Source organism: Ovis canadensis, chromosome 3 (assembly GCF_042477335.2).
Source record: "Ovis canadensis isolate MfBH-ARS-UI-01 breed Bighorn chromosome 3, ARS-UI_OviCan_v2, whole genome shotgun sequence".
Lineage (NCBI taxonomy): Eukaryota > Metazoa > Chordata > Mammalia > Artiodactyla > Bovidae > Ovis > Ovis canadensis.
This window is the reverse complement of record NC_091247.1, coordinates 168,192,748-168,215,058: the sequence shown is the minus strand read 5'-3', so window position 1 is coordinate 168,215,058 and position 22,311 is coordinate 168,192,748. Positions and strand designations below refer to the sequence as shown.

Here is a 22,311-nt window from a genome sequence, read left to right as displayed (position 1 = left end):
CTTACTGAATCCCATGTCTGCAGTTTAACAAGCTCCCCAGATGATTCCTATGCATGTTGAAGTTTGAAAGGAACTACTTTTACACACCTTTTTTAATCCTACAATCTGATAAATCTGGCAATTACATTTTATTATTTCAACCACTGATGATCATCCAATGTCTCTTATTTACCTAGTTGGGTTATAGAATGAAAAGATCATCACTGTGCATTAATCTACATAAATTCATATATGGTCCACATCCTATTTCCATCCTATTTCATAGTCTTTAAAAAATAGACAATAGATTTCCATGTGGCCTGAATAAGAAGAGACAGGTACAGAATTAATGCAAAGTCTATAATGGATTCCCAGAGCAAAAATAGCCAAAACAGAAAATGGAAGGGACCAGTCTCCTTCCTACTGCAGAAGCTGGGCCTAGACACAGTTGAAGTTTTTATTCCATGTCCCCTAATGCTCACTACATGAAAGCCCTGCTCCCTTTCACCCAACAGAAAGCTCTTGGTGGGCATCTCACAGCTGGATCCACAGGTCTTCTCCTCACCTCAGTGGAGAAAAAGATCCTTTATACCATTAAAAAAACAAAGAAGAGCACAAAGTAGCTTCCTGGACCAGGAATAAGCTATACATTATTTTCCTGAGACAGTACAGTGGTATAACGCTCTGCTCCTGTAAGAATACCTCTTAGAGATCTGGCATCCTGGCAACCATTCAGTCCAAGGAAGTAGACCAAGACAGACCCAAGATGGGAAGCAGGGGTTTATTTTTTAAACATTTTTCATTTGGCTGTACCAGGTCTCAGTTTTGGCATGCGGGCCTTCGGTCTTCACTGGGGCATGCACATTCTTTAGTTGTGGCGTGCAAGATCTATCGATAGTTCCCTGATTAGGGGTCAAAGCCAGGCCCTGTACAGGGAGCATGGAGTCTCAGCCACTAGATCACTGGGAAATCCCAAGGGAAGAAGTGGTTTTTTAAAAAAAAGGAAAATAAATAACATGCAAAACACATCTCTAGAAAGATGAAACAGAAGAGCTAATTGCTGATTACCTGAAAACAAGAGATCCTAACAAGAAAAGTACATGTTCATTAAAAGAAACCACTACACAGTATATAAAACTTTATTAAAATTGGGATTACTTATAAACTTGTACAATAAAAATGAAAAAATATATAATAAGACATTGCTTATTTTTCTTACAGAAAAGAGTGAAAATGAGACCCATGGCAAAGAGTCATCCCTGATCATTTTGTTCCTTTCAAACATTCATGAACACTTATTTTAAATATAAATGACAAATCTTTTAAAATAACACTAAGGCATTACCCACAGGCTAAAACTTACCCAGGAACTTCCTATTCCACCATCAATCCTAGAAACATGATAAACTGAGGCAACTGCAGCTGTAACAGTTCTAATACATTAAGAGCTACCTATTATGTTAACAAGAACATTGCCCATGTTGTAGAAAAATGCAGGATAGTGGGTTCACCATTTTCAAGTTATTGTCAAGTGTGAAAAGGATGGTGATGCACATGGGCAGGGGGTGTGGGAGCCAAAAGCCCCAAATGTGGGGGTGCTGTGTGCCATTTCCTTCCCTGCTCAAGCTGTGCATTGACACTGGTGTGAATTCGCTTTGTTTATTTCCAGCAGGCTCTGACTCCCATCATATAAGGCACCAAACTCCCTTTTCAAGTTAGTAACTGTCTAGAATCTACCTCCACAGCAACTGAATCCATAAGCTAAGTTATCAAGACACACCACTGGATCACCACAATTGCATAGTCTTCCCTAAAAAAATAATGATCAATTTCTGTTACACCAAAACATAAAGTTTTAGGTGCACTTGCCTTTATATAAGGCTATTTAATGCTTATTAGTTTGTTTCAGTGCCTATGTAACATGAAGGCATAATAAATCTGTCAAACTGTCCTCTCCTTGGTTCAGATAAAATTCTTGGCATTTCAATATAGGTTATTATCTCATATGTCATGTCAGACCTGAGTCCATACTAGGACATTTAATTTCCTTTCCTCCTACTTCAACTTTCACTACTCAATTCAGAGAAAAGTTATGAGTACAAAGCTAGGAACCATTTTTACACAGGCATCCATCTGAGCCCATCTTTTTTTCTGGAACAACAAAAATATGAAAGGCAATTGCATAATCCACTCCCAAGCCTTTTACAGAAATCAGGGCCTAGGGAACTATCTCGCCTATTTGGGTGCTTTCGTTCATCAACTGTCTATCATACATGCAAAATGGGGATTAGGTTGAAGGGAACACAAGTCAGTGAAAAAAAGGCTGGGCCCTAGAATGGACTTTATCAGCACAAAATCAGTACTGAAAAGTCTATCATCAGCAAAATTCTGCAATAGAATATAAAAGTCATGAATTTAGGGGGATGAAATAAACTAGTTTTGGGGCATGAGGTGGCTGATAGGAATTTCTTATTAGAAGATATCAAAAGTGCTAAATTTTCCTTATTTTCAGTCATTGGTTCCATTGGTCTCGTGAAAGCAATCCGACTGGGAAAGTGAAGGGAAAGTGTTTGAAGCCAGTTGACTTGTACTCCCATTAATGGAAGGCATGCTCTATATAACTTGATCAGATCCATTAGAGGCCATAGATTTCTGATGCTGATGAGACCCTGACTCCGAGGGCCAATTTGCAGCTTGATATTTGTGGAGCAAGACGCTGACGTGGCGGCAGACGAGGGCTCCGATGTCCAGCTCACTCCAGTTATCCCTTCAATTCTTCCTGATGAGATCGGTCTAAGAGACAAGACTATGCTGAAGCTGCAAGAGCTGTAACTGCCAGAGAAAATAAAACGAGGGCCTCAACTAGTGACTGAGCCAGCAGACTAAGTGGCCAAGCAGGAGACAAAAGCAGCTCCTACAGGTGGCCCGAGTCAAGCAATCTCCGGGCACACAGAAGCTCAGAGGCATCTGCGGGAGAGCTGCACAGGAGGGCAGGCCAAGGACACCCGCACACCAGCCGCACCGTCCTTCGCTGTCTGAGAGGAGCTCTCATGACAACGGGACCTGTTGTCACTGGCGCTGCCTACAGCTCAGTTCTCCAACTACCAGACAGGGAGTAATAAACCGAGTTTGGTTTCACTCACCCCAAATTCAAACACAGTGAGAAAAACTCATCTTGAGATGGAAGCGGTATATCACAAGGAGTTTACTAAACAGAAAAAGATGAGAATCTTTCTCTACTTCACAGTGCTTTCTCACTGAAATAAAGACAGGTGTCAGGAAGTATTAGCCTAGAGGCAAGTGACCATATCCCTAAGTGGCCATGTGGGGAAGGTACCAAAGTCTCAAGGGAACCCTGAGACCACTTGTACAGATGCATTATTTTTTCAAATCAGCTTATGCTTAAACATGCTAAGTTTCAATTTCTATAAATGAGGCAAAAAAAAAAAAGTAAAATTCAGAAGCCTTAATAGTTTTCTGCAGAGGGATAGAATGCTACCATGTACATAACTACAAAAGGTAGAAAGGTTTCCTAATATAAAGCATTTAACCCATGTCATCTGTCCAAATACTGTATTTTCCACTTTCTTCTATAAGTCTATTTGCCAATTGAGGTAGTTGTCATTTTAGGACAGTTTAAAGCTGTGGGAAACACTGTCAGAAAAAATCAACTGGCCACCTGGAGGGGAGTCTCGGAGCTGACATTCTTGAAGTCAGTAATGGAGCCCAGGGCCTTTCAAAATTATCTGTTAAATGGGTGGTCTGAAGGAGTCATTGCAGATTTTTAATAAAAATCATCTGTCTTCTGCACGACATGGTAAGTCAGTCAGTTCAATGCTATGCTCCTGCATCAGTGTCTATCTTCCTGGCTTTTTACAGCTTTTTCCAAGGTGCAAGGGTGAAGATCACAAAGACAGAACCAAGTGAATGACACAGACTTGGGAATTTGCTCCCTCATAAATCGCATTGCTGGTTTATAAGGGTACTTTCCAATGGCAAAAGAATGTGAAACCAATGCCACTATAATAAAAGGCAGCAGGAACCTCCGGTCAGAAATGGAATTGCAAATCAAGTACAAGAAGTTCACAGGAAAGCACATCTGATCCTGATGGCTGCACAAGCACCCAGAGGCACAAGGATGATCTGGAAGTCTGTCTCCTGGCAATGCAAACTGCGGCAGCCACATAGCTACAACATGTATGTTGTATCAAGAGCCTTCATAGACAGTTCCAGGGCTCACAAATGAGCCAGGCTTCCTGCAGGGAGAGGGACAGGTGCCAAGCAAAGACTATTAAGAATAGGTATTAATAGAATGGGTAGACAAAGGAAGGGGAAGGAAAAGGAGATAATTTCTTGATCCCACAACAACTCAAAGATGTGTGACCAGTGGACAGGAAAAATAAGAGAACCAGTAAAAAGCATTTAAATTCCCTAAATAAGATCACTTCTCCTAATTAGTGGGAATAATGCTATAAATCAAAGAGAAGAGAATATAAGAAATAAAACAATCTGAAATGTACATAATCAGAGATGAGAGAATAGACCCTTCTTGAAAGGGCAAAGGGGACAAAGAGGAATTGGAAGGGATGCCTGAAAGCCTATTTGGAAATAGAAGTTAAATACTGGGTTGGTCAAAAAATTTGCTTCCATAAGGAGCTTACAGAAAATCCCGAACTTTTTGGCCAATGCAATATAATAAAAACCCCAACAGACCTCATCTACAGAAGGGCCTGCAGGCATGTTCCTAAAGTAAGCAGGACTTAGAATATCATAGGTGTGAGAATTAATTCAAAGTTCAGCACAAGAGTTACTGGGGCTTTAATGGACTATCCATATTAATAAATGTGTGGGAGGCTTGTCACTCTGGAGCACTTGCTATTACTGGAACATAAGTTTCACTTTTTTTTAATGTATTAATTTAAAAAACAAGACAGGCAAATAATAATCCATTTTCCTCTTAGAATAGTTAAAACAAGGATTATGCTAAAGTCACGAAATGAAAGCAGAAGTAAAAAAGGCTCAGATTTGTGGATTTGTCTCTGAAGATGCTGCCATAGTCTGAAAGCATTAATTCACATGTAACAGTTATCACTTCCGAGTCTGAAATGCCACAACTGAACCAACTTCAAAGAGGAACTGGAATGCCCTGGGCTAGGTGTGGCAATCCAGTTTCTTCAGAAATATAAAGTGGGCTGAGAATTGAACCAACAGGATGCACTGGGAAGCAGTCACTACATTATCCACTCTGCTTCCTCGGGACCCCACAGAGGCCATTTCCAGAGGGAGGTCTACTCAGGCCTCTAATTTCAGTGGAAGAATTTCTGCAGTTATCTCACCCAGCTTCAAAGAAAAGCAACTGCACACCAAACACACGCAACCTGGACCACTGAGGTACGAAGTCAATCCACCTAAGTCAGGAAGCTGTTCTGTTGTACGACAAGGGGGTACCGAGAATCTGAGTCCTCCCCCTCAGAGGATGTTTCTTCATAGAGTTCGTCCTGGGCTATAATGCTCCCTAAGCCGTACTCCTGCTCGTGGACAGAAACCTCATTGGGTGTGAGGTGGAAAGAACCTTCCACGAAGTCAGCAAACCTGGAAAAGAGAAGATAATACTCATTCACTCATTAGAAGCTCCCTTCCACCCTGTTTTCTTTCAAAATAAGAACAAACTGAAACCTTGATGTGCTCTCAGCTCAAACGATATTGAGCCTAGCCCCCAGCCTTATCCTTACTCTAGCAGGTAAGTAGACTAAAGCAAGAAATGAGAAGAGAAGGAAAACTAGGATCGTAGGCTGACATTCCCTGCAACACCATCCTGCTTAACAAGCACTTTCAAGTTATGGAAGTTTGCTTACCCTTTTTAATTATGGATGTGCTAAAGTTCCTTCAGTTATCTGTAATCCTTGATAAGATTAAGGAGCATTACACATTTATTTGTGTTTATGGCCCTATAAACTTTATGCCATCAAGATTCCAAATTGAAGTTTCATATATTCATTGGTATGACTGCTTCCAAATAAAGGATCCCTCCCCCCTCAAAAAATATATTAAACATTCAGAGACCAACACAAAACTGTAAGAGGAGAAACTTAATTATCGTGCTAGAGTCTTCTCATCTCAATGCTACAATCAAAGTTAGAGTAAATAGTTCCTTGAGGAATCAGAAAATGGCTACGACTCAACATATGATATACGTACCTTTCCCTTGACTACTCCTAGAAGAACAAGAAAACAAAGCCACAAATATAAAATGATTATAGAAATATATCTCATTAAAACTCTAGGGTCATGATTACCCTGATAGATGCCTGGTACTTCTGGCCAAGAGTTTGTTTACCTCTTTGGAGACTGAATTCGAGAAACAGTCTTCCAAGCTGAGCAGTCTGGACTGTTGCAGTATTCTCTAAGCTGCTCTAAAGCCTTTCGGGTCTCCACCTCTCCTTGTAGCCGGTATTCTTCTTCTGTCAGAAGACGAGGGGGGACAGTCTTTTCTGTTGCCTTACACATCTTTCTGTGCTCACCAAAATAACATCATGAATGATTAATCAGTAATTTACGTCCATTGTTATCGCTTAACTCCCTTCAGTGGGTCAGGCATATAGCAGAGAGCCTAAATCATTGAGTCATCACTCCCACCTTTATTCCACAGACATCCTTAGTTATAATGGACCCCTGACACATTAGACCACTGACAAGTCAGAGTAGTCAACATTACTCACTAACGTGAATAAATTCACTCATAAGTGATAGACAAAATATTTATCTCCCAATAAATGGAAAACTACAAGAAAATGATGGCATAAGATTGTGGTGCATTAACCTGGACCCCCCCATGAACTGAAGGCATCACTCTGACTATCTGTACTAGAAAGAAAAACCATTGATAACCTCAGAACCTACGACCATTCCATAGTCACCAGGGAAAAGTGACCACATGCTTGAATTACACGTTAAACCAAGACTAGGACTCCCAGAACAATCTGAAAGGCAGTGTGACATAATCTGAAACCAGGTGACTGAGGCATGTGGCATAAAAGTAATATACTTTGCACCACCTAGTGGTAACAGGAACAGACGTTTTTATTTTATATAAAATGATTAGAATTTATAAGTTCTTTAAAATGTTTACAGAGACTCTAAAAAGAATGACTTGAAAGAAACACAAGTGAAACATAATACAATAAACTGACATTAACAAAGAGGCTCCCAGGTCAAACCTGTTTCCTTTTGCTGCACCTGCATCCCACACTGCACGCTTCAGTACAAAGTTACATTGCCTTTCAGTCACCTGTAGGTGATGTACAGCCAGTGGATAGGGTACTCCAGGTTCTTAGTACACAGTGCAATGACGATAATGGCAAGGGCAATGTGTGGTATCTGGATACTGGAATACATGAAACATAGGCCCAGCAGCTGCAAGGTCCAGGTCAGCAGGTTGATACTTCGTTCATTCTCCAAAGGCCCATACTTGTAACAGACCGCAAAACTCACGAATCCAACTGCGAGGACATAGCCTATGAGAAGAGTTATCAGAAGATATTCTTTTTTCATCTACAGCTGGTAAAAATATCCTGTCTGGGGAGCAGCAGTAAATTCACTATATAGCACCTACTGAACCAGGAAAATGGATAAGATCTTTACTCAATTATTCATACTTCCTTCATTATTCATATATATTAATCTCTTTTAAGTTTCTATCATTTCTGTTGTCTCAAACTTATTTAATTCTCAAATGGGGAATTAAAGCTACATGCTGAACAACTCTAAAATTGTCTGTTTCAAAAACCTAATATATGAAAATCCAAATTAATTCCTTCTCAAAGGATAGATTAAGAGTTACTATCTTTACAACCAAAGGATTCTTTTCTTGTTTTACAGTGTTCACTGTAGAGTCCTTTACTTCTTAAGGTCCTCAAGTGAATTTAAAATACGATTATATTCAAAAAGTCAATTTACAGCTTTTCAGAAAGATGCCTATGCATAAAGAGAGATGTACTTATAAACCCCAACAAATTAGTCTTCTCCCTAGCAGCATCATCTTAATTTAAGAAAAGGTGACAACTGTAGAGTTAGAAATAAAAACTATGATTTTTACAAGTTAATAAAATGGCACAGACTATTAAACTCCATAAGCAGGCAACATCTTTTCATGATCAAATTAACTAAAACAGCTTATAAACATATAAAAAGGAAAGCAAAACCAATAACACTTACTTAAAAGATACTGCCAGTAACACCTCCAGATCTCTTGTAAATTTTTAAAAACTAGTTGAATGAGGTACAGAGAAAAGGACCAGCCTCCTACCAGGATGATGTAAATGGGACTTTTCTAAAACAGAGTAGAAGTGAAAGCAAAAAGTTACAACAGGCTTTCCCTACATACAAGAAGCAAAATGGAACTGTAATTTTTAAAAAAAATTCAACCTACTAAAAATGCACAAAACATCTCTCTTAAAAATATGTACTTTACACTTAAAATTATACAGTGCAAAGAACACTGGGAAAATGAGATGCTAAATAACTTAAAAGCCTGGCTATATAATGTAAATAATTAATAAACAGGAAAAACACTTTAACCACCCCACACACACACACTGTACCCAGGATTTCAAATAAAAAGGGAGAGATTGTATGTCATCAGGCTCCAAGTTTCATCATGGAAAGTATCTTTCTGAAACAAGGAAAGAGTAGGACATTGACTTATCAGCCATCAGTGCAAATTTTCAGTGCTGTAAGATTATCCAAGAAAACAATCCTTCATCTATCCAAGCTCATCCTAATTGCATGTGAGGATTCTGCCACTTACCTTGGGCACAAACTTGGACACTATAAAAATGATGATTAGTAAAGATGCCACAATTCCCACACTCATCCCAGTAGAATAGTAGAAGATTTGACTTCTGCAGAGAGAAAATTCATTTCCTTACTACGTTTGTATTCTTCACACACAGCACTGTTCAAACCAGACTACAATCCCAGCCAAAAGGCAGAAAAAAGGTACAAGATGAGAACAGGTATTTGCTCAACATTTGAGGCCAGAAAACTAAAGAGACCAGTACAGCATAGTTGCTGCCAAATTATAAGGATTAGTACCAATGACAGCCCCTCAAATACACCCCAAAAATAAACCTCTGCTTAGTCTCCAGCTCCCATCCCCAGTACTGCTCCCCACCCAATTTTTAATGAGAATCTTTCTTCTGGGAACTGCACAGCTTCTCTGGGGAGAAGAAAGGTATAAGAGGACTGCCAAGTGGGAACTAATAATAAGAACTGAATTGCTTACCCCAAAGGGCATAGAACAGAGAGTTCCTACTCCCAGTCTAGGCTCTTTCTACCAGTATTCCTCCCTCATATTGAATTTCTCTCAGGGTCCCCAAAATAAGGAACAACTTCCAACAACCTCACTCCAGCTGAACTTCAATTGGTTAAGCTTTCATTCACTGCTTCACAAATACTCTCCTTGTATACAAAGTTAATGTCGATTCTATCTCTGCTGAATGTTTGTTATCTGTGTGGGGGGGGGTTAGTCACTTAGTCATATCCGACTCTTTGCAACCCCATTAACTGTAGCCCACCAGGCTCCTCTGTCCATGGAATTCTCCAGGTAAGAACACTGGAGTGGGTTGCCGTACACTCCTTCAGGGGATCTTCCCAACCCAGGGACTGAACCCAGTTTCCTGCATTGCAGGCAGCTTCTTTACCATCTGAGCCATCAGGGAGACTATATGTTTCCTTTGTATTTGTACATGTCTGTTTCACCTATCTTAGCTAGTGGGTTTCTACAGGCAGGAAATGAGTTAAGTGATTGATCCTTGCTTCTTTACTTCTGAACAGCATGAAACTCATCCTGTAAAATGTAAAATATAACCCTGTAAGAATGAGGGCTAAACATGGCTAATGGTAGAAGGATGGTGATATACTGGCTAAATCCCATCACATGATGGGTAACCTAATAGGGGAATTTCATTATTGTCAATCTTATTAATACAAGAAAAAATAAAAATAATATTAAAGTACTTTTTAATGATTGAAGCAGATAATGACTTAGCCCATCCATAAACAGAATGGCAGCACTTTAAGACTTTATGATAGAAGTCAAGCAGATTGGTCTGAGCATCCTCCTTGCGCCCTCTAGCCTTAGAACCTACCTGCTCAGCAAGTCTCCACAAAAAAATAGTGTAAGTCCAAGGAGGAAAATGAGGAAGAGTTTGGGGTCAAATCCTGAAATAAATAAAATATTTCTGCTTAACAAGAGAACCAAACAATTTAAAGCATTATAGAATAAAAGGCAATGTTGGCATCACTGGTCAGCTAATAAATGCAAACAGCCCACCTAAATAGCATTTTAACAGCATTCCACACAAAGCCTGGGCACCCTTCCAAAAAGAAAGTATAATTAGGTCTCTGTCTAACCTATACTTCCCTGAAGAGTTTATTTTGTTTTGGCTACCTACGCTAAGGCTAAAGGAAGCTAAGCTCTGCTTTGGTTGGAGCCATAGTACCATCATCACTTCATGCAACTGCCCACAAGGGGTCTCCACCACCCTGGTTTACAAGCCTTAAGTCACACCGGCTCGGATTCAGCCGATTAGCCCAGAACTCTGGGTCAGGGCCCTCTGTTGTTCTCTAAGGGGCTGCTTTTCTTGACCACCACCACCACCTACTTCTTTTGATGATATCTGAGCACTGTATTGGAAAAGCCTACACTCAATCCGATCGCCCAGGACCAGGGGGCCCAAGCACAGGTCCTTTACTGGTGTACCAGTCACTCCCACAGCTTTCACATTCAAGAGCTGAGTCTAGGGGAGGTCCACAAACAGGAGCATGAGGGATCAGTAAATGCAAAAGGAACACCAAAAACAGAGGCTGATCCTGTTCAACCAAAGAACTATGGAACGCGAGGACAGTTAGAAGCGCACAGCAAATTTCATAGCAAAACCCAGGAACATTGTTACTGCTCACATTACTCTCCTGGGCGAGTCGTTAACCAAGAAGAGACCAAAAGTCATAGAGAATTCAACAGGATAACGATCTGCCTCTTCCGTGAAACTTTCTCAGACACATCCAGAGAAAGGAAAACTCCCAGTTATACTGAATAAGCCTGAAACTGCAGTGATCTTCATACTTATGGTTCCACATATATTCTTTTGCTTGTGAGGTATTCAGGTCTATTTTATTTTCAGTTTGATTTAACCATTCATGTCTTTAAATGTAGGCTGAAATATACAGGCCTACAGTGAAAGCGCCCAGAAGACAGGAATACATCTATCTAACTCTGAAGAATACTAGGTATATCAGCTCAGAGCCACTGGAAGTATTAGGAATGCAGCCTTCACAATCCAAGTAAGGAAGCACTCAGAATGAAAGACTTATGGTGAAGCCTCAAATCTAGGCCTAAAGGCTTCTATGAGAGGTGGAGTCTCTCTGCAATGTTTGGAGCAGTGGTATATTCAGGTTATAATCAGAACCAAAATGGAGCTGTCTTGGGCTGACTTCTCTCACTAATTATACCCTCCAAAGCTCAGTCTCTTCTCACCATAGAATCCATCAGAAAAACAGAGGTAAGACTTACTCCGAGTCACAGTGACACTGTACTTGGTGTCTTCCTCTAAAATCTCAACTTTGAGGCAGGTTTTTGTGCTGTATAGACCCACATTAACATAGGTGTCATTCAATTTTTCTTTTAAAAAGGAGGAAAAAAAGTTCCAGATACTAAACTGCTCTAGCTCCTTCAGTTTCTCTTCATTCTCCACCTGGGTGACTCGGACCAGTTTGGAACTATTTACCCGGATCTGTAACACAAGCAAAATCAGGATAAGAAAGAAGGAAGTAGGAATTTAAACTTTTTCCAAATACAATTTGTAAATAAAAACCCTTTAGCATAAATAGCTGAATCATTAATAGCACTGGCTTTTCACAGGCTTATGACAAATATGGAAATAAAAGCAGCTAAAAGATAATTGGGCAAATAGCACTGCACATGGTTCAGAGAGGCAGCTGTTAGAATGTCTTATTGTTAACATGATCTGAATCTACTATTAGGCTAGAACATAGGGGTAAAAAAAAAAAAAAAAGACTTCTAAGCTGAAAGAGTTACCAATACAGCTATTTATGAGAGATCATACAAAGCAAGGGTCCAGAATATAAAGAAAACTGCCAGGCATAAACAGCACCAAAAACGTCTCCCATAATGACAGGCTGAGTTCAACCCTTTGTCACAAATTACTGACTATGGGTAAATGTTGGTTATAATGTGCCCCAGATGGGATATGATCTTTATATCGGACAATGAAAAAAGAGAATTTTTTGAAAAAGCCCACCCTTGTGTTTTTTGGATGTGAACAAATGCTCTGATCAGTGACTATGCTTATAGCAGCAGAAACATTTCCAAAGGACTCATTTTGTTTAATCAGTACAGCCAGACACTCTTGCTTGCCAGGTGGCTCAACAGTGTTATGAAATAAGAGACCAAAGTCATTCTATCAAGGGGAAACCAGTTCAGGGCATTTATGCAACATCTTGTGCAGAATCAGAACAGAATAGGAGTAGCAGGCAGAGTGTACATCCTGACAAGCATGCAACAGTTTCCAGCCCAAAGAAGGCATAAGGCCTTTAAAAAGAAAGAGGGGCGTGTGTGTGTAAAAGGAGCCAGGGAAGAGAAGAAAATAATCTCTCAGGGAAAAGGAGGAAGGAAGTTTACCTCAGGGTCAAGTATTGTGGGCCACTTAAAGGAACAGAGAGAGGAACACAAAGTAGGGATAAATGCTTTACTGATGAAAACACTGATGAGATTAAGAATAACTGCAATCTTATCAAGGTTGTTAATTTTATATATTTATACTCTTTTTTTTTAATTGTGAAAAGGGAAGAATGTGTCAAAGTACTCACTTATCAGATATTCACAAAATCTGCCACTCCCCAGAGCCTCCAAATCATTACCTGTATCCGTGTCCATACATCATGCCACTTTGGGATAAGCACATTTTTGTAACAGGACTGTTGACTGGTATTCATATAATGAACTCTGGATTCCTGAAGCGTGACCACCTTTAAATCAATTCCGGCTTCATGCAAAGAAAAAAAATAACAAAGAAAATAACAATTAAATATAACAAAACAAACTAATAACCATAACTCATTTGATAAAAAGACTTAAACTGACTACGTTCTAAAAGCTTTTAAACTTTCTATAGTTTAAAAGAATTAAACTGACTACTTTCTAAAAGCTGGGTTAAAATATCAGGGATTGACACAAAGAAGAAAACTAAGATGGGAGAAGGAGTAAGGCAGAGTCTTGTTTCTGTCCAGTGGAATTTTAAAAAATATTATAAATAGTCACTAATCCAGGATGAGTAATAATAAAATCCACTATTATGTGTGTATTAAGACAGACAATAAGTGTTCCATTTAACTCTCCCAACAATGCTATCAGGTAGGCACTCTCATAATATTCATTTTTATAAATGAGGAAACTGATATTTAGGAACAATTAAGTACTTAGTCCAAAACCACAGAGCTAATAAATAGCTTAAGTGAGATTCATACCAGGTCCTGTTTTCCTTATAAAGGCATAGCTAAAGTAACCCATCCAGTGATTTCCTCTATTCCTTTCCTGAGTAGGATGAACAAAATTAGCAACATCTTTTGTATTTAAAGTACTTCAAACAGATACTAAAAGACTGCAAAGTTTCTTTTTCCTAGCTGTTTTTGTTTCAAGTTTTAAAGCGGCCAATTAATATATGCAGTCCCTCAGATTTTACCAAAACAGAAGAAGTGCCCTCTGGAGTTTATATTCAAACTCAGCTAAGTTAAGGTTAACAGGTGACCACTCTCAGTATCTTCCCACCTCAGTCTGCACAAGCTACCTTCTTTACCACAGATCATTTCAATATCTTCCTTGCTCCACATTGTATGTATCAACTCATTAAATGCCACTCTAAGTGGAAATGTAGTTATCACTTTCGTTCTTAGTGTAAAGGGGGAAAGATCTAAATAAACTAACAAAACACCCCAAAACAAAAACCTCCACCAAAACTTAGAAAGCCAAAGTTATACACACACAAAAGCAATGACACGATTTTAGAGTGAAGCTAAGACTAATTTTAGGAGATCCAACCAGTCCATCCTAAAGATCAGTTCTGGGTGTTCACTGTAAGCACTGATGCTGAAGCTGAAACTCCAATACTTTGGCCACCCCATGTGAAGAGTTGACTCACTGGAAAAGACCCTGATGCTGGGAGGGATTGGGGGCAGCAGAAGGGGATGACAGAGGATGAGATGGCTGCATGGCATCACTAACTCGATGGACATGAGTTTGGGTAAACTCCGGGAGTTGGTGATGGACAGAGGCCTGGTGTGCTGTGATTCATGGGGTCGCAAAGAGTCGGACACAACTGAGCGACTGAACTGAACTGAAGACTAATTTTGAAGTTAAATTCATTTCTAAACCTAAACATTAAGAGCAAAAACTACAAAATACTTAGAAGAAAAAAAAACAAGTGTGTAAATCTTTGTGACCTTGGATTAGACAATGGCTTCAAAAAATTTAAAAATTCTTTGTTTCAAAAGCCACTATCAAGAAAATGAAAAGACAACCCACAAAGTGGGAGAAAATATTTGCAAGTCATTTATCTGATAAGGGTCTAGTATCCAGAATATATAAAGAACTACTACAACTCAACAACAAAAAGAGAAAAAAAATTGTTCAGACTGCAGAAAGGATTTGAATAGACATTTCTTGAAAGAAAATATACAAATGGCCAATAAGCACAATGAAAAAAGGCTCAACATCATTAATCACTATGGAAATGCAGGTCAAAATCACAATAAAATGCCACTTCACACTCAGTAGGATGGCTATAACCAAAGAAAAAAAGAGGACAATAACCACAGTCGGCAAGGATGTGGAGAAACTGTAACCCTCACACATTGCTGGTGGGAATGAAAAATGGTAGTCTTTCTGGAAAACAGCTTGGCAGTTCCTCAAAAACAAAAACAGTTATTAGACATAGCAATTCCACTCCTCTGTATACACCAGAGAACTGAAAACATGTTCACACAGAAACCTGTACATAAAACTTCACTGCAGCAATGTCCATAACCAAAATGTGGTAACACCCTAAATCTCATCAGCTGATCAATGGATAAGCAAAAAGTAGTATTATCAATATGATAGAATATTATCCAGCCACAAAAAGAAAGTACTGATACATACTACACGAACCTTTAAAACATGCTGAATGAAAGCCAGTCAACCAAAAGGCCACATGTTAAATGACTCCATTTATGTAAATATCCACAATAAGCAAAGCAGATTAGTAGTTGTCAGGGGCTGGGAGGAGAAGAGAATGGGGAATGACTGCTCAGGGGTATTGGGTCTCATTTTGGAATAATGAAGACATTCTGGGATTAGTGGTGATGGTTGCACATTACGAATACAGCTGACCCTTGCTCAACAGATGTGTAGGGATGCCACCTCTCTGCTCAGTCAAAAACCAGCCCTCTGGACCCACAGTTCCTCATCTGTGAATTCAACCAACCAAAGACCAGGAAGTACTGTAATACATATAGTATATACACATACTGAAACTAAAAATCTAACTGTGTAAGTGGACTCATGCAATTCAAATCTGAGTTGTTCAAGGGTCAACTGTATACCAAAAACCAATGAAAGGATTTTATGGTATGTGAATTGTATCTCAATATTTTAAAATTCAGTTGATTTTGTTGGGGGGAAGGAAAAGTTTTCCTTCACCCTCTTAAGAGTCTCTGGCTAGGCCTGAAAATTAAACTGACAAAGACATATTAACAGGAGAAAAGTATACATATTTATTTAATGTTTTATGCGACTTCCCTTGTGGCTTAGCTGGTAAAGAATCTGCCTGCAATGCTGGAGACCTAGGTTCAATCCCTGGGTTGGGAAGATTCCCCTGGAGAAGGGAAAGGCTACTCACCCCAGTATTTTGGCCTGGAGAGTTCCATAGACTCTATAGTCCATGGGGTTGCAGAGTTGGGCACGACTGAGCGACTAGCGACTTTCACTTCACATGTAACATGAAAGCCTCTAGGGAAATAAAGACCCAAAGAAACACAGACCCACATACTTTTACGCTAGGTTTGATGAAGAGTGCATCATCACAGAGGAATAAGATGGGTTGGGTATGAGGTAACTGTAGTAAAGCGGGGGAAACTGAGCAAGGCCTGCTTATTAGGATTCTTCTTTGTATCCCTTTGTCTTCAAAGCTAAGGATGTTCCTTTCCTTCAGGTAAGGGAGGGCACCTCTCACAGGAGGATTTTATGGCCTATTTCAAGGAAAAAGGGCAAAGTGGGGAAGGTCAGAGTGACTTTTCAGCTTCTGTTGTTTTCTCAGACTCCCTTCAGCTTCAAATATTCAGTATGCCAAGGTGCCATATTTTGGGGTAGAATGTCCTGAACCCCATCTATCAACTTCTGACTAGTGTTCAATAGTAGTTTGGATTTCCTCCAAGCCTATTTTTCACAAAGTGAAACCTTTCCAAAATTCTACTGACATTTGTTTCACTAGCAAATCCACAAATATACTGAAAGAACACCCACTCACAAATTTGGATCAAGAGTTTATTTTCTTCTGGAGACTGTAAGAAAGTAAAATTCTGTGAAACTTAAAACTAGTCTGTTTACAAATAAATGTTTAAAAGCCCAAGAGTCATACTTTATTAACTCCTCTCCTACAGCAAGTAATGTAACACAACATATCTTTAAACCCATTTTCAAGAAAGTGTGTGTGTGAGTCGGTCAGTCGTGTCGGACTCTTCGTAAGACTCCATGGACTGTAGCCCACCAGGCTCCTCTGTCCATGGAATTCTCCAGGTAAAAATACTGGTTGCCATTCCCTTTTCCATGGGATCTTCCCAACCCAGGGAGAGTCTTCTGCACTGCAGGTAAACTCTTTACCACCTGAGCCACAGGTAAACAGTAAGATACAAATAATATGTCGATAGCTTAGGCCATTTGAAAAACTTAATGCCAGGAAAAGGCATTAGTATTTTTAAAACAATTTTAAAATTCTTCAGGGGCTTCCCTGGTGGCTCAATGACAAAGAATCCACCTGCCAATGCAGGAGACATGGGTTCAATCCCTGATCCCAGAAGATCCCACACGGAGAGAAGCAACTAAGCCCATGTGACATAACTACTGAGCCCAGTGCCTAGAGCCCAGGTTCTGCAACCAGAGCAGCCACTGCAGTGAGAAGCCCACACTACGACTAGAGAGTAGCCCCCATTTGCCATAACTAAGAAAGACGCCCTCAAACAGCAAAGAGCCAGTGCAGCCAAAAACAAATGAATAAAAAGATAAAACTAAATAAACAAATTCAATGTCATTTTCCTAAAAGAAATAAAACATTTGTAAGAGGCAGCACTTTGGGAGGAATTCCCTGGCAGTCCGGTGCTTAGGAGTCCAAGCTTCCACAGCAGGGAACATGGGTTCAATCTCTGGTCAGGGAACTAAGAGCTCCAATGCCACAAGGTAGTCAAAAAGTAAATTTAAAAATGCCTTTTAAGCCCAAAGATCGAATTCTTCTTGGAATTTAGTGGATCACAACTTGCTTGCACATATTTACCCATGAACTAGCTACTCAAAAGTTAGAAACTTATTTACTTATATTCATCAACTTTTCAATCAACAACACTGATCTTTTAACATCTACTGGCAGAAGGCAATGAAAATGACTCACAGTATGTAAGGACAGGTAATGAAAATGATTCATAGTATGTGAGGACCAGAAAAAGACCTTAAAAAGTCATGAAAAACCACCTCCTCTAATTCTTAAATAGCCTCTAATCATTTCTGTCAAGAGGTAATCCAGTTCATACTTAAAAGCATTTTAAAATTCTCCTTAAAAACTAGCATCTTTAAGTTAGTGGGCTTAGCAAAGGATTATCCAATGGGATGCTGAGACAATTGACAGTTATCTGGAAAACAAAATTCATCTAGTTACTCACCTCACACCAAATGCTAACATTAATCATCGGTTAAAAAGTAAAATGAAAAATAATTAAATTGTACTACAAAATATACACATATAAAAACTCAATTTTGGAAGGCTCTTTAAGTGTAAAAGCAATGGAAATAAATCTAAAGAATAAAATCAAGAAACTTCCCTGGTGGTCCAGCAGTTAGACTCCATGCTTCCAATACAAGAGGGTGTCGGTCTGCTCCCTAGTTGGGAAACTAAAATGCCTAGGACTCCCTGGCAGTCCAGTGGTTAGGACTCCACACTTTCACTGCCAGGGCCTGGGTTCAATCCCTGGTCAGGAAACTAAGACCACACATGGTTCTGTTTCACCAAATAAATTTTAAAAAGAATAAAATCTAGCAACCACATAAAAATATAAATCTATTTTAAAAGATCTAAAGAAAAAAGATAAAAAGGGACAAACATTAAAGTTTTGTAATAAATAATTATAAAATATATATCCTTAACATGTCAAAAAGGTTCATCAATTGATTTCAAAAGTACACCAAAATCCCAATAAATAGTAATCACAATAAACAGACCAAGAGCAAAGGACACACACTCTAAAAAATGTAAGTCTAAACAGATAACTAAATAACTAATGAGCACTTGAAAGATGCTACTTCACAAATAATGCAAGAAATTAAAAATAATTAAGATACCACCTTCAATCTACCAAATTAGCAAAGGTGTTTCAGTCTGGAATACCCAGGGCTGGCAAGGATATGGGTCACAAACAGAGCTGATAGTGGTATAAACTGGCACATATTTTCAGAAAAATATTTTAGCAAGATGTTTCAAGGGTCTTAAATATATTTTAGCCATTTCTAAGATCTATTCTAAAACAAACAAAAAAATTGTGTCCATAAAAGTAGAATAACTTTAATGAAGACTTTTAAATGATAAAGGAAAACGCTTATGCTACAAAACCAAATGAGAAAACTACCTCTGGTAACAACTGGTGGCCTCCAAGGAAGAGAACAGGACTGCTGACAATTTTATGAATGTATTGTAAATTCAAACAAAATATTTTAAATTAAAAACACATGGAAATAGACAAGAAAGAGTGCTTTAACGGACTGCCTCTGACAAAATAAAGTGAATGTTTTTTCTACTTCTTTATGCTTAATTGTTCTTGTCAAATAGCCTAAAATAAATTCAAATCATTTCTATAATCGAATTCAACAATCTTCAGTGAGAAAGAACTCTTGTCTTTTGAAGTACTCCATTCTCTCTTTAGGTACCTCTCACTTTAGAAAGCTCTCTATTACATGACTGTCTTTTGTAGCTACCACCTACATCATCCACTAGGCCAGGAAGAACAACTATTCCGAGTTTACCCTTCTCCAAGCCAAAAGTCCCCGTTCATCTCCTTATTAAAGAAACCTTGAGACTACTGACTGAGCATTTTGGAATAAATACTTTCATCTCCACAATACACAAACCTCTACGGTCTGGTCAAAGGTCATCCAGATCATAAGCAGTCCTTCAAATGATACTCTGGGCCCTGACTCTGGAAAAAGTGTCTTCTTGGATACCTATATCCCTCTCCCTCAAAAAAAAAAAACTGTTTCAGGCGGTCGCTGCGTTTTGAAACTAGTTCTATGGATCCTTAAGGTTGAGAGATAACCTTAAAGCTGTGAAGTGAAGTGAAGTGAAGTTGCTCAGTCGCGTCCGACTCTGCGACCCCATGGACTGTAGATTACCAGGCTTCTTTGTCCATGGAATTTTCCAGGCAAGAATACTGGAGTGGGTTGCCATTTCCTTCTCCAGGAGATCTTCCCGACCCAGGGATTGAACCCGGGTCTCCCGCAGACGCTTTACCATCTGAGCCGCTTTGAAACTAGTTCTAAGGATCCTTAAGGTTGAGAGATAACCTTAAAGCTGTAGCTCATCATAATCATTAAGTGACAAGAAGAAAGAGGCAGCAAACGATGGGAGAGGAGAGAAAGCATGTGTGTTTACAAGATATGGTTATCCTTAACCCCAAGAGTCAATTCCTCCAGTGGGAGCTTCCAAACTTATCTTTCTGTTGTGCAATTAACAAGGTTCGAAGGAGGTTGTTTTTTACAAACACACCCTGGGTTTTCTGAAATAGAGCGGAAAAGGAAAATAATTTCATCCCAGTCCAAAGCCAACTAAGCAGCAGCAGGCATCAAGAAAGTTTGCTTGAGGAATGAATAAATTTACAAAAGAAAATTACTAGACGTTAACTAAAGTCTCTCTCTTTTCGGAAACTGGAATTTAACTACTCCAGATCGGTTCCATAAGGCCGGTAGGGGCCAGGATCTTACAAGTGCGCAAGATATTGATAAAAGATCATTACATTTCAGCGAACTACAATCATCTGTTCAGCCATTCTGCCCTGAGTTCTGACAGCATATACTCAGGTATTGCTAATTTTCTGAATGAACAGGTTGCTCCCTTTCCAGTGGCAGGGCTCTCTGTCCATTCGGTCCTCGGGTCACCTTCCTTTTAAGAAAGAAGTCGAGGAAGCCAGTGAAGCAAGACGGAGCCCCCAGGACCGCTTTTCACCCAGTGCAGGCCTCCCTGTCTCCGCCAAAAGGACTCCAGGCTCCTCCCGATTCTGGATAGCTCCCGCAAACCGCCCCCAGGGCCCTTGGCCCCTCAAGGCAGGCGCCCATTCGCCAGGGATGTAGATCCTTTCTCCGCACCACGCCCGCCCCCCTCAGCAGAATAACGGCCCACGCCCTGGGGACACTCCACCTTTCTGAACATAAACCCTCGGCACCCGCCCCCTTGGCAGCTGCTGCCCGCGGTACCTGAGCCGCAGACAAAGCAGCCGGAGAGGACCAGAAGCAGCCGCACTGCCCCACCACCCCCGGCCCCCCAACTCCAGGTCCCGGCACCAACTGCCGGCAAGAGCGCCACTTTCATTCCTCCCGCCATGGTCGCCTCACGCCGCCTCCTCTTCACGTGCCTCTCCCCGGCAACTAACCCGGGACAGGCAGGACCAGCAGCCTATTCGCTACAAGGCCCGCCCCCTATCAACCAATCGGATGGGCGGTGCTTCGAGCACACAGTCGTTTTTGCACCCTATAGTCCCGCCTCTTAGCAACTGATGCGGGAGGGCGGAAAATGGTATCTTTCAGCCTATAAGAAAACATGTTCTCACCTTAGCAATGGCGACAGGAAGATCCCGCCCCTTAACAACATGCTTCCGTCTCCACTTTATTTACAACTGGACTGATTGATGGTAAGCCTAACCAATAGAAAATCAGAATGGGCGAGCCATTCTTGACCAAACTTGTTATTTCCATCGAAACTGTCTCAGATTCCTTCTGTTTTCTTTCTTTGCTGTTCACCATGATCTTTCTGTTCTGGGAAACTTAAAACGACTGTCTTCCAAAGTCTTAAATGATTTAAAACGGAAGCTATACAAAAAATTCAGTTCACAGTTTTATAAGGAATAAACATTAACGTTTAAAAATGTAGTCGTAGGGTAGGGTTTTGGGGGGGAATGGGGGGTGGCAGGGAGCTAAATCCATGCGAAGATTAAGAGAAGCTTTTTTATTCCTCACAACACCCTGGAAGATAAATAGCTTCATTTATAAAGAAGCCAAAATTAAGACAGAAAAAGGAACCTACCCAAGATTGCAGTTTCTTGGGCTGGGCTGTGGTTCCAACCCAGGTCTTACCCCAAAGCATGAGTTCTTTCTATGCATCAGGTGCTTCCAATTAAATGACTCGGTGAAAGCCTAGCAAAGGGCCTAGCACGTAATGTGTTCAGTAAATGTTAGTCGAAATTGAAGCATCTTATTTTTTAGAGGATCTGGTAGTTCCGTTCAGCTGCTCAATCGTGTGACCCCATGGACTGCAACACCCCAGGCTTCCCATCACCAACTCCTGGAGCTGGCTCAAACTCATGTCCATTGAATCGATGATGCCGTCCAACCATCTCCTCCTGCCTTCAATCTTTCCCAGCATCAGTGTTTTTTCTAATAGTTCTTCGAATCAGGTGGCCAAAGTACTGGAGCTTCAGCTTCAGCATCAGTCCTTCCAGTGACTATGTAGGACTGATTTCTTTTAGGACTGACTGGTTGGACCTCCTTGCAGTCCAGGGGACTCTCAATAGTCTTTTCCAACACCACAGTTCAAAACCATCAGTCCTTCAATGCTCAGCTTTCTTTATGGTCCAACTCTCACGTCCATATATGACTGTTGGAAAAACCATAGCTTTGATCTGATAGTGGTAGGTAGGAACACTAGAGATGATGGAGTCCAGTGAGGGGGAAGGTTCAAGCTTTCAAAACAGGGGTTTTTAAAAAGTGAAAATGAAGCTGAGCAACAGGCAAGAGAAGAAATTTCATTCTCA

The 22,311-nt window shown here is 40.1% G+C and overlaps 1 protein-coding gene across 2 annotated transcripts; it reads right to left on the bottom strand.

Moving 5' to 3' along the window:
* Positions 1-1,102: 1,102 nt before the first annotated feature.
* Positions 1,103-20,930, bottom strand: NEMP1 (nuclear envelope integral membrane protein 1). 2 transcript variants are annotated; one of them, XM_069584942.1, is made up of 9 exons: positions 20,759-20,930; positions 12,919-13,043; positions 11,552-11,771; positions 10,128-10,200; positions 8,786-8,879; positions 8,194-8,308; positions 7,268-7,493; positions 6,317-6,490; positions 1,103-5,571 (listed from the first exon to the last, which is right to left on the bottom strand). In XM_069584942.1, the coding sequence occupies exons 1-9, from the start codon at positions 20,883-20,885 to the stop codon at positions 5,388-5,390; spliced, it is 1,338 nt and encodes a 445-aa protein (XP_069441043.1). In that variant the 5' UTR covers positions 20,886-20,930; the 3' UTR covers positions 1,103-5,387. The 2 variants fall into 2 exon arrangements, with proteins under 2 accessions (XP_069441043.1, XP_069441044.1); XM_069584943.1 differs by lacking the exon at positions 20,759-20,930 and adding an exon at positions 19,421-19,461.
* Positions 20,931-22,311: the final 1,381 nt, after the last annotated feature.